Source organism: Babylonia areolata, chromosome 19, assembly GCF_041734735.1.
Source record: "Babylonia areolata isolate BAREFJ2019XMU chromosome 19, ASM4173473v1, whole genome shotgun sequence".
In the NCBI taxonomy this organism is placed as follows: domain Eukaryota; kingdom Metazoa; phylum Mollusca; class Gastropoda; order Neogastropoda; family Buccinidae; genus Babylonia; species Babylonia areolata.
The window spans coordinates 62,075,155-62,087,530 of NC_134894.1; the positions used below are offsets into that span (position 1 = coordinate 62,075,155).

Here is a 12,376-nt window from a genome sequence, read left to right on the forward strand (position 1 = left end):
TATTTGGGCTGGAATTTGATTATAGTGGAGAGTGTCTTGCCCAAGTTACATCCCCACTCTCTCGGCCAAGAGGGTTTTAGGACAGTCGGCGTTGGGATGGTTCCCAAAGGCCAACCAGCCCACAAGGCTGCAGCACTAAGAGCCAGTGCAATTTTGCCTCCTAGTTTGAGAGTCATATTCCTTCACAAAAGACTAAGCTGTAAATGGTTTCCACGGACATCATTTATTGCCATTGACAATACCATCCTTTGGCAAGGGGGACAATGTGTGAACAAAAGAACAGCGACGGTTTACAGACAAATTGACAAATTGCTAAGCATCAAAAGAAAATCAACGACAAACAACACCAACAACAAAATAATAAATACAACATATTGTTAAGATTAAAAAGAAAACGAAAAGAAAAACTAAAAAGCTCGACCATCCAACTTTCTACAAAGTCATTCAGAATTAAACTGTGGAACTGGCATCAGGGTAACAGTGGGATGTTTTCGATAACTATAAGGCTTATAAGGCATCCGAAGATAATTTCTTTTTCCGACAATCCCAAACTAGGGCGATAAATTTTGCAAGTGATCTTATTCTTACTTCATCATCTATCAAAAGCGTACTGGTAAGGTTCACGTTCTCTAAGTTTTCACCGTTTAAAATTAAGCATTTCTTTCGAATTTCTTCATAATACTTACACATAAAAAGGAGAGAGAGAGAGAGAGAGAGAGAGAGCTAAAAAAGGACCTGGTTACATAACAGTTAAAGACAGAAAATGACATTAGTTAGGCACGTTAAAGTTCCTGTCATTTATGTTCGGTGGCTTACGGAACCAAGGCAATCCTCAGCACACACAGCCACCCCACCCTCTGTCCCCCGGACACCTGAAAACGGAGTATGGCTGCCAACATGGCGAGTTTGAAGGAAAAAAACGCCCATGCACATATAAACCGACGTGTACTTGATACTTGGGAGATAGGTCCACAAAAGATGAAGCAGATGAATGGAAAGAGGAAGAAAACGAAGAAATAAAAAGGAGAAGAGAAGGTCTCAGTTTCTCAAGGTGTCACTGTGTTCGGACAAATCCGTATACGCTTCGCCACAACATCTGGGCAGATGTCTGATCAGCAGCGTAACCCAACGCGCTTAGTCAGGCCTTGAGTGCATGCATTTATTTTGTGTATCTTTCAGAGTGGATGTCTTCCACATTATTTTGCCAGAGAACAACACTCTTGTTGCCGTTGGTTCTCTTTCAGTGTGCCAAGTGTGTGCTGCATGGCAGGAGAAGATCCGAAACGAAGATCTGTGGGAGCGAGCAGGACAGGAACCAGTGGCCAAGCAGATACTGCAGAGGAAGTGGGGCTGGATCGGACACACCCTCAGGAAGCCAGCATCCAGCATCACACGCCAAGCCCTGACCTGGAACCCGCAGGGAAAGAGGAAAAGAGGCCGGCCTTGCAACAGCTGGAGGCGAGACACCGAGGCAGAGCTGAAGCAACAAGGGACAAACTGGACTGGAATGGCCAGAACAGCCCAGAACAGAGTGCGATGGCGAGGGGTCGTTGATGGCCTATGCTCCACCGGGAGCCATGGGCAATTAATTAATGAATAAATGAAGTGTGTGCTGCACACGGGACCTCGGTTTATCGTCTCATCCGAATGACTAGATGCTAAGTCTGATTTCCCGGTCAAACTTGAGAGAAAGGGTGAGAGCGGGATTCGAACCCACACCCTCATGAACTCTCTGTATTGGCAGCTGAGCGTCTTAACCATTCTACCACCTTCTTCCTTGATGTCAACACCCATTTCAAATTCGACTTTCAAAAAGCATTCGCATACAAATGTCGGAGTACAGAATTCCGAATGTGACAACTCTACCCCAATGGAGTTACTGAACACAGCACGTGAAAATCGTGATGGTGTGTAAAGGCGACACATCATTGTCAGCGAGCAAGGGTGGAAAAGTGAAAATGAATGGAGAAATGTGGATGTGAAAGTGTTCTTTGAAGTCAAGCATGCTGTCTACATGAACAGGTGAGTGTGTGAAGTTTTAAATATGTCGTTTATTTACGTGAAATGTCTATTAAGTCTTGTCAGAATTGGAAGCGCAAGATTGTGACAATATGAGAGAAGTGATTCTCTCCCTTTTTTTAATGTCACCTCGCAAGTCAAGGTTTGTGTTCAACATGTTGATGACCCATTTTCTGTGTAACCGTAGAAATTCCGTTCAGTCTGAATCTGGATTCATTCGGTCGGAGACCAAGCTCTAAGCGCTTTACAAACGCGGAATCGTTTGCACAACAGTCTGCCTACCTGGGTAGAGCCGACTGACGGCTGCCACTGGGCGCTCATCATTCGTTTCCTGTGTCATTCAGTCCGGTTTCAATTTAAATCACATACACTCATACAGACACGTGACATTTTACGTGTATGAACATTTTCGTTATATACCCCGCCATGTTGGCAGCCATACTCCGTTTTCGGGGTGTGTGCATGCTGGATGTTTTTGTTTCCATCGAACGCGGCTGGCATGGCATGGATTACAGGATCTTTAAAATGCGTATTTGATCTTCAGCGTGCGTATACTCACGAAGGGCGGAAATATCCAGATTTCTTGCCCTTGATCTTTCCATTCAGTTTCATTCCGAATCAATATTAACATTTTTACCCGTCCACTCTTCGATGTTGAAGTCAGAAATAAAATCTACACAAATGGGTATACCTGTTTCAATCGCAAACCCTTGTGTCGTCGTGCACTTTCGTTTTCAGCCTCGCGCTAAGGACACCACACTTCATTCCGTTTACAGTTTCGAAGTGCACAACTCAATACCCCCAAAGCAGCACTCCATTTTTAGACACCTTTCTAATGTGGACGAGTTCATTTTAAAATCCTCTTCTATAGTCGACAAACTTATATATATATATATATATATATATATAATTAACATTTTTACCCGTTTTGGAGTTTTTCACGTATGTTTTGTACTGCCGACGGGTGAAAATGTTAATTATAATAAAAGAATGTCGAACCAGAGATGGTGGACACGTTCGTCAGAAACAGGTATACCCATTTGGGTAGATTTTATTTCTGACTTCAACATGGAAGAGTGGACGGGTAAAAATGTTAATATAGCCACTCCACATTGCTCCCTCTGTGAAGAGACGTAAAGAATGCCAGTCAAAGAGTGGAGGGGAAGGAATGTGGAGTATGTGTTTACAATGTTATTAACCAATTTACGACGTTTTCCGTCTTCTGAACGGAAAAGTACATGGGAAGGATGGTCATCATCTCATCAGTTCAACATAGAAATGGTCGGCGGGCACATTGCTACAGTGGTGTGATGGCCTGGAGGTAACGCGTCCGCCTTGGAAGCGAGAGAATCTGAGCACGCTGGTTCGAATCACGGCTCAGCCGCCGGTATTTTCTCCCCCTCCACTGGACCTTGAGTGGTGGTCAGGACGCTAGTCATTCGGATGAGACGATAAACCGAGGTCCCGTGTGCAGTATTCACTTAGCGCACGTAAAAGAACCCACGGCAACAAAAGGGTTGTTCCTGGCAAAATTCTGTAGAAAAATCCACTTGGATAGGAAAAACAAAACTGCATGCAGGAAAAAATACAAAAAAAAAAAAAAATGGGTGGCGCTGTAGTGTGGCGACGCGCCCAGGGAGAGCAGCCTGAGTTTCAAACAGAGAAATCTGTTTTGATAAAAAGAAATACAAATACAAATTATCATAACCTAAACCTAGAGTAATCACACATGTACGTGCAAAAGACAGAAATCGAAATAATAACCTCGAAATTATAGAAAATTGTTTGCACATGCACACGTATTCTCGCACCAACTCTCCTACATTCTCTCTCTCTCTCTCTCTCTCTCTCTCTCTCTCTCGCGTTCCCTTGCTAACTCTCCCCTCTTTGGATCAATCTCTCTTCCCTCACACACACACACACACACACACACACACACACACACACACACACACTGGAACACACGCGCGCGCGCACACACACACACACACACACTGACGCACCTACTCACCTGCTCTCTGTCTCTCTGTCTGTCTCTCTGTCTCTCTCTCTGTGTCTCTGTCTCTGTTTCTGTCTCTCTCTCTCTCTCTCTCTCTCTCTCTCCACCCTTCCCCCAACACTCCTACATACCACGCACCCCCCCCCACACACACACACACACACCCCACATCCCCCACCCACCACCCACCGCCCCCACACTCCACAAACACTCCCGCAACCCTCCCCCACCCTACCCCCCACCCCCGTCCCCCCCACTAGTGACCCAGCTTTTCCATCCCTACCTACGGACATGTACCTTCACGCATCGTTGAATCGATTCACACTCCGCAGTTTGCCCCAGTTGATGAACATGGCAATGAAGTTAACTGTATATAATACGCTCCGCGCGTTGAAAATATTTCACACAGTCAGTTCTTTTCGGTGTGTTGACAGGTGAGTGGAACGAGAGGTAACCTATATTTCTGTGGAAGCAGGGGGGGGTGGGGGGTGAGTTTGTTTCTGCTTGGCTCCAAGTGCCTTCGGTTTTCTGGTACGATTTCATTACAATCAGTAGATCATCTTCTTTCGGGACTGTCTTTAATGGAGGCCGTTTCATGGTCTTGTTCTGTATATCGTCTGCATGCAGTGAGTGTGTAAAAATGATTTGTTTTCCTCAGTTACGTACAAGTAAAGTAGAGGTTTATTTGAGATTTTTTTTTTTTAATGTTATTATCATTACTATTGTCGTTGCTGTTGTTGTTGTTGTTGTTGTTGTTGTTCTTCTTCTTCTTCTTCTTCTTCTTCTTCTTCTTCTTATTATTATTATTATTATTATTATTATAGTTGTTGTTGTCGTCGTCGTTGTTTGTGATATTGTTATAATCATTATCATTATCATCATTCAGGCCAAACGCTCGGCTCATATCACACATGAATAGAAGCTTGCAGTTGGGCAAACAGCAAAGTGAGAGTTGTATGATCAGTGGTATGTCCACAGGAATGGGAAGACAACTGCAGCTTCGTGTTTTGTGAAGGACTATGAATCTGAAATTAGGAAGCATTGGCTCTTAGCGCTGCGGCCTCCAGGGGGCTAGTTGTCCTTTGGGAACCATCCCATCATCATCATTATCATCATCATCATTATCATCATTATTGTTATTGTTATCATCATCATCATTACCATCATGATCTCTTTTTTATATATATATTATCATACTTTCAAAACTGCAATCGTCCGGCCTCTTCTGAAGAAACCCAACCTTGACGCAAACATTTTGAAAAAAGTATCTACCAGTTTCTAACCTACCCTTTCTGTCCAAACTCTTTGAAATAAGCTGTCCTGAAGCAGCTCAACAACCACCTTTGTTTCAACAATCTCCTCCACCCATTTCAATCTGCCTATCGTGCTGACCAGAGCACCGAAACCACTCTCTTCCACATCCTGAATAATCTACTGCTAACATCCGACTTGGGAAAAATTTCCCTTCTCATTCTTCTCGACTTGTCAGCCGCCTTTGACACGATAGACCATTCAATCCTTCTTTCCTGTCTTCATTTTAGATTTGATATTAATTAACGGCACTGTTCTCAATGGTTCAAATCTTATCTCATTGATCGGTTCCAGTCATTGTTGATAATTTCCAGTCTGAACCCGTTAAAATCGAAAATGGAGTCCCACAGGGATCTGTTTTAGGCCCAGTGCTTTTCACACTGTACACTGCTCCTCTCGCTGAAACTGTCGACCGCCATAATGTCAGTCATCATTCTTATGCCGATGACACTCAACTTCAGAAGAGTTATACCCCAGAAAAATTTTATCTCGCTTTTAAAAGAAACAACCGACTGCTTCCTGGACATGGAAAACTGGATGACTCTAAATAAGTTACAGTTGAACGCGGACAGAATTGAAGTAATGATCATAGGAACTAAACAAAAACTCTCGTCCATCACAACTGACAGTCATTTTCCCCGTGGGGTGGGGGCGGAGTTACGGGATGTGGGGGGGGGGCCGATGAGGTGGAGTGGGGGGCCCTTGGGCGGTGTCGGGTCTGACTAGTCCTCAACCTCAACCTCAACCTCAGGCCCATAACGAAAAGTAGTCGTTGGGGGAAGCCTGAGGACCGCAAACGCAACCTCCCTTCTCCATCTGTCTCTGTCGGCAGCCGCTGGCAGCAGCTCACGTGTGTGGAGTCCGGTCCATTGTTTGATGTTCTCATGCCAGTTCTTCCGCTGTCTTCCTCTTCTTCTCCCGCCCTCGATGGTGCCTTGCATAATTGTTTTGGACAAGCTGGTATGTCGAGTGTTGTGTCCAAACCATATCAGCTTGCGTCTCTTCACAGTTGAAAGGAGAGGTTCCTGAGGTCCAGCAAGGTTCTCAATTCTGCTCCGTACATGTTCATTGGTCCTGTGCTCGATCCAGGGAATTTGAAGGAGCTTCCTCGGGCATTTGTTCTCTGACTAGTCATCTGATCTAATTATGTTACTTTTGTGAACGCGGTGGGGTGGGAGGGGAAGAGGTGGGGTAGGAGGGGGGGGGTGTGGGGGGGCTCAGGTTTGATCTAAAAGCAACACGGCTGAATGACTGCAGCTGAACTCACCATCAATGACACCAGATGGCGTTGCACTGACAAAAAGAACGAGGCGTTCAATTAGGGGAGCCCATGTTCTCGTAGACTGAACAGACAGCTGTGTCTTGTGAGTAAAAAAACAAACAAACAACACAAAGACAGACAGACTGACACGACATGCATATCTTAAGTTTTTTGTCTTTGTTTTTATTCTGGTTTGTTGTTGTTTTTTGTGTGGGTTTTTTGGTTTTTTGTTTGTTTGTTTGTTTTTTGGGGGGAGAGGGGGGGTTGTTTGTTTGTTTGTTTGTTTCTTGCTTGAATTATTGTAATTATTTTGTGTCGCGTGTTTGTATCTTGTGGTTTTTTTGTATCATTTCGTCCTGACCATTTTAATCGTTTGCTTATTTTGTGCAGTGGTGGACAATACAACTGACCACACGGGAAAAACAACAACAACGACAACAGCAGCAGCAGCAGCAGCAGCAACAACAACAACAACAACAACAACAACAACAACAACAACAACCAACCAACCAACCAACCAACCAACTTAACAAATAAACCAGGAAACAAAAAAACACCACCACACACACGCGCACTCCATCAACTTAATCGCCTCCCAACCCCCCCACCCCCCACCCCCGCCTGCCCCTCCTTCCTGTCCACATACACCTCCTCACCCAATTTGACCCAAGAACCCCCCACACTTCCCCCCCCCCCCCCCTCCCCCACACACAGACCAGACCAGAACGTAGACTCCGATCATGTCAGTCCCCCAACGCCGCTCGCTGTTAGCGCTGTCGGTTGCTGTGCACTGCTCCTTGCTGACGACAATGACGACGATGATGATGACGACGACGACGAGCAGTGACGCCAAGCGCGTGCTCCTGATGCCTTTTCCCACCCCCAGCCGGACGATCCTCCACCTGGAAGTGGCCCGCTCCCTGATGTCCCGGGGCCACGACGTGACCCTCGTGCTGTGTGACTGGATCGTCCACAAGGGCGTCACCAACACCACGGGCATGTCCGTCATTGACTACCACACCACCATGAACTTCGAGGAGGCTTTCGTCAACGACCTCCTCCGGCAGTTCTTCGCCGGGGACGTGAGGGGGACGCCTCTGGAACGATACCACGCCTTCTACGACGAGATCCTGAGCAACGAGTCGCTGCTCCAGGAGATGAGGCCCGTCGGGGCGGATCTGTTCGTGTTTGACGACGACCTGGCCATCACCAAGATGTTCGCAGTCTTTGCCTACAGACTGGGTGTGCCCTTTGCCTGCCTCGACTTCTCCTTCCAGCCCTTCAACCGCAGGATTCCCTTCTCCCCGGCGGCTGTTCCGGCCTACCTGTCGGACTTCGGGGACCGCATGACGTTGCTGGAGCGGCTTCAGAACACGTGGACCTTCCTCCGGGACCAGGCCGGCACGCCGCTCTTCCTGCACGACGCGGTGGCGCGCTACGCTCCGGAGAAGGAGTACCTCCCCTTGGACCGGCTGGTGGCGCAGGCGGAGGTGTGGCTGATCGAGTCGGACCCCATCATGCAGTTCCCCTACCCCACCCTGCCCAACGTCAAGCACGTGGGGGGCATCATGGCCTCGCCGCCCTCCCAGCCTCTGGTCCCGAGGTTCAAATCCTTCATGGACGGCGCCGGGGAGGCCGGGGTCTTGGTGGTCAGTTTCGGCTCCATGGTGCTGAACCTTCCCAGCAGCGTCACCGACACGCTGATGACGGCGTTCCTCAGGCTGAGCCCCATGAGGGTGGTCTTCCGCGCCAACGTGACCTCCCCGGACCCTGCCAGGATCCTGACGTCGGTGTGGATTCCCCAGAACTCCCTGCTGGCCCATCCCAAGTGCCGGGTGTTTGTGGGTCACGGGGGGATGAGCGGGCACTACCAGGCCCTGTACCACGCCGTGCCGGTCCTCGACCTGCCCCTGCTGTACGACCAGGTGCAGAACGCCAAGGCCGTCCACAGGAAGGGCTTCGGCCTGTACCTTCACATCAGGGAGGTGAGGGGGGTGGGGGGGGGGGGGGTTTATGTGTTTACTGGATGTTTGTGTCATGTGTTTACTGGATGTTTGTTTTATGTGTTTGTTGGGTGTTTGTTTTATGTGTTGGGTGTTTGTTTTATGTGATTTATTGGGTGTTTGTTTTATGTTATTTATTGGGTGTTTGTTTTATGTTATTCATTGGGTGTTTGTTTTATGTTATTCATTGGGTGTTTGTTTTATGTGTTTATTGGGTGTTTGTTTTATGTTATTCATTGGGTGTTTGTTTTATGTTATTCATTGGGTGTTTGTTTTATGTTATTCATTGGGTGTTTGTTTATGTGTTTATTGGGTGTTTGTTTTATGTTATTCATTGGGTGTTTGTTTTATGTTATTCATTGGGTGTTTGTTTTATGTTATTCATTGCGTGTTTGTTTTATGTGTTAGTGTGAGAGTTTTGTTTGTGTTCGTGTGATGCGTTACCGTGTTTATGTTAGCTTTGGTGATGTGTTGCGTTATGTTGCGTTGCGTTATGTTGTTGCGTCGCGGTGTGTTGTGTTGCGTTGTGATTTGCTGTGTTGTGCTGTGTTGTGTTGTGCTGTGTTGTGTTGCGTTGTGTTGTGTTGCGTTGTGTTGCGTTGTGCTGTGTTGCGTTATGTTGCGTTGCGTTGTGATTTGCTGTGTCGTGCTGTGTTGTGATGTGTTGTGCTGTGCTGTTTTGCGTTGTGCTGTGTTGCGTGGTTACTCCTTGTACCTTATGGAATCTTTATTGTTGTTTTTATTATTGTTATCATGATTATTATCATTATGTCTACTACTACTACTACTACTACTACTACTACTACTACTACTACTACTACTACTACTACTATATCATATGTCTGTTCGATGACGGTGATGATGATGATATCATTATTATTATTATTATTATTATTATTACTGCCACTACTACTACTACTACTACTACCGAAACACATGTTTGTTCGATGATGATGATGATGCTATCATCATTATCATCATCATCATCATCATCATCACCACTATGTTTCTCACACACCCTGCCCTCCACGCCCCCTCCCCCACTTCCCCCCACCTCCTTCCTCCCCCTATTATCTCCCACAGATGACAGCCGACGACATGGTGAGGGCAGTGACGGAGCTGACCCACAACCCCAGCTACCGCGCCACCATCAGCCGGGCCTCGCGCCTTTACCGGGAGCTGTACGGCGTGCCCCGGGAGACGGCTTCCTATTGGCTGGACCACGTCATGACGTATGGCGGCCACTACATGCGGTCCTCTGGCCAGGAGATGCCCCTCTACCAGTTCCTCCTCGTGGACGTTTTGCTCATTGTCGGTCTAGGGTTGGTGGTGCTGGTCGCCTTGAAGTGCGCGTGCGCGTGCTGGGTGTACAGAGTCGTGTGCAAACGGAAACGGAAACAGAAGGGCGAGTGAAAGGAAGCGAGTGTTTCTCAATGGGGCTTGCTTTTTTTTTTTTTTTTCCGAAAGGCCTGGCCGCGCAATGTTAAACAAGAGAGGCAAAGCCTTCAAGACTCACTTGTGATAAATTACGTCCCCTAGCATTAATTACAGAGTAATTTCCCTTTTTTACTATCTGCACCAAAACGTTTGCAAAATAAATAAAACTTCCATGCTTAGCAAAAGAAGTTCCTGTTTGAACAAAAAATGATAATAATGACTGCTCTTGTTGTTGGGTCAGAATATCAGATCAAAGTGCCAAGTTTAGAGAATACAAAAAATATAAATATAACAGTAAATGTAGTTTGCATATAATTAGGCTTCATTTTTTTTTTGTGTGTGTGTGCCCATCCCAGAGGTGCAATATTGTTTTAAACAAGATGACTGGAAAGAACTGAATTTTTCCTATTTTTATGCCTAATTTGGTGTCAACTGACAAAGTATTTGCAGAGAAAATGTCAATGTTAAAGTTTACCATGGACACACAGACACACACATACACACACACACACAGACAACCGAAGACCGGGTTAAAACATAGACTCACTTTGTTTACACAAGTGAGTCAATAAAAGGGGGAGGGGGGGGAGCGCAGTTTATGTAGCAAGAGTGTCCTAAAGTTTTAACGACTTTTTTCAAGTTCACGGCTAACCGTTTAATTTTTTTTTTTTTTAAATGTGAAGAGTCAAATCAGTTTACACAGCAGGTATGGTTGACTGGCAGATTCTTTAGTGATGAGGGCGGAAGACTGTTTATTGCTTCTTTTTGTTGTTATGGCAACAATGTTTGGAAAGACATCATTATTACTGAGTGTTTTTTTTTTCTTCTTTTTCTATGAAGTGCAATTAAGCATGCAGAGTTTTCGTTTTTTATTCAAATGACTTTTTTTTTGTATGTACGATATAACAGAATCGGTGGCGGTCCCTTTTTTGCCTGTTTTTATTTTTTATTTTTTTTTTTTTTAATCGTCATATTTTGCCGTGTGTGTGTGTGTGAGATACCTACCTCATTGTGTACGTTTTATGGAGTACCGACAGTTTACCATCATCATGATTGTAGAATTGGTTACTGCCCTTGTCTCAGTTCACTGTGAATGAGGCTGTTCGTACATCTGTGTTGAGCAATATGATTTATGTGCGCGTGTGTGAAGGCGACAGTAACATCACTCAAGAGAAATCATGAATATAGGTAATCCGTATGTATACAGATATTGGTAATGCATAATGTGTTCTGGGCTAAGTGTTGGAGTTTGAGACAAAGTTGGTATGGACCTTTTGGAAACTAAACGGAACAGCTGTTAACTGCTATCAACAATTGTCCATACCTGTCATTATGTGTTTTATTTTTTTTTAGCAGAACGTTAAACTGGGGAGGAGGAGAGGGCAGGGGAGGGGAAGCCAAGCATATTTCCACGCATATTAACACACACGTAGCCAGCCACAGTAACAGAACAAAATTAACCACCACCACCACCACCACCACCACAACAACAACAACAATACAAACTTCGGGTGTACTTTTGGATGAACCAATGCTCACAAAACAGATCTCAAGACTTTTTTTTTTTTTTTTTTTTTTTTGAAACAGTGGACACAAACAGTGCTGAAAACCACTTTCCCGATTCAACGGATTCCCGATTCTGAAACTTGCAAGAGACCCACACACATATGAGCCTGTTTAGTGATTAGTTTGACATTTTCTATTGACCATAATTATTCCATGGATTTTTACCCTTTTTCGGGGGGGTCGGGGGGTGGGGGTGGAGGTGGGTGTTTGTGGGGACTTGGGAGAGAGGGAGAGAGAGAGAGAGAGAGCCTAGCCAATGAAATGACACACAACAATCGTATTTGGAACCCCCACCCCCACCCTTATACTTTAGTGGTCAAATTACCGAGAGGTATTATAACGTCTCTTTTTTTTTTTTTTTTTAATGTTCAGTCTCGCTGTTACAAGCATGAAAGAAATAAACTATAAACTGAATGTAACACGCAAACCACCAAACTAGGTCCAGTGTTGGATTCTTTCAGCTGTGTCTTCTCGTTCAGTTGTTTTAAAGTCAATTATTTGGCGTGCATATTTTCGATGTTTTCGATGCGTACGGAACTGACGAAGATGCTTTTGTTATTGTTGTACATGCCTTTATTTTCGTATGGAGTTCCGATGCCAGCTTTTTAAATCAATGTTGTTGTTTTTTTTTTCCCTGAGAAGCGTTGATGCTTTGAAATTGGCCGCTGCAAAGCATGCACTTTTTTTTTTTTTTTTTTTTTTTTTAACACTCCCCCTTCACAGCAAGCATATACATTCCTCCTCTCACCACCCACACTCACCCCCTCCCCAACCTCCCCC

At 45.4% G+C, this 12,376-nt stretch overlaps 1 protein-coding gene across 1 annotated transcript; it reads left to right on the forward strand.

The window, feature by feature from the left end:
• Window positions 1-7,330: 7,330 nt before the first annotated feature.
• On the forward strand, window positions 7,331-10,006 carry LOC143294234 (2-hydroxyacylsphingosine 1-beta-galactosyltransferase-like). The gene is made up of 2 exons (XM_076605664.1): window positions 7,331-8,575; window positions 9,677-10,006. The coding sequence occupies exons 1-2, from the start codon at window positions 7,331-7,333 to the stop codon at window positions 10,004-10,006; spliced, it is 1,575 nt and encodes a 524-aa protein (XP_076461779.1).
• The last annotated feature ends 2,370 nt before the right edge of the window (window positions 10,007-12,376 follow it).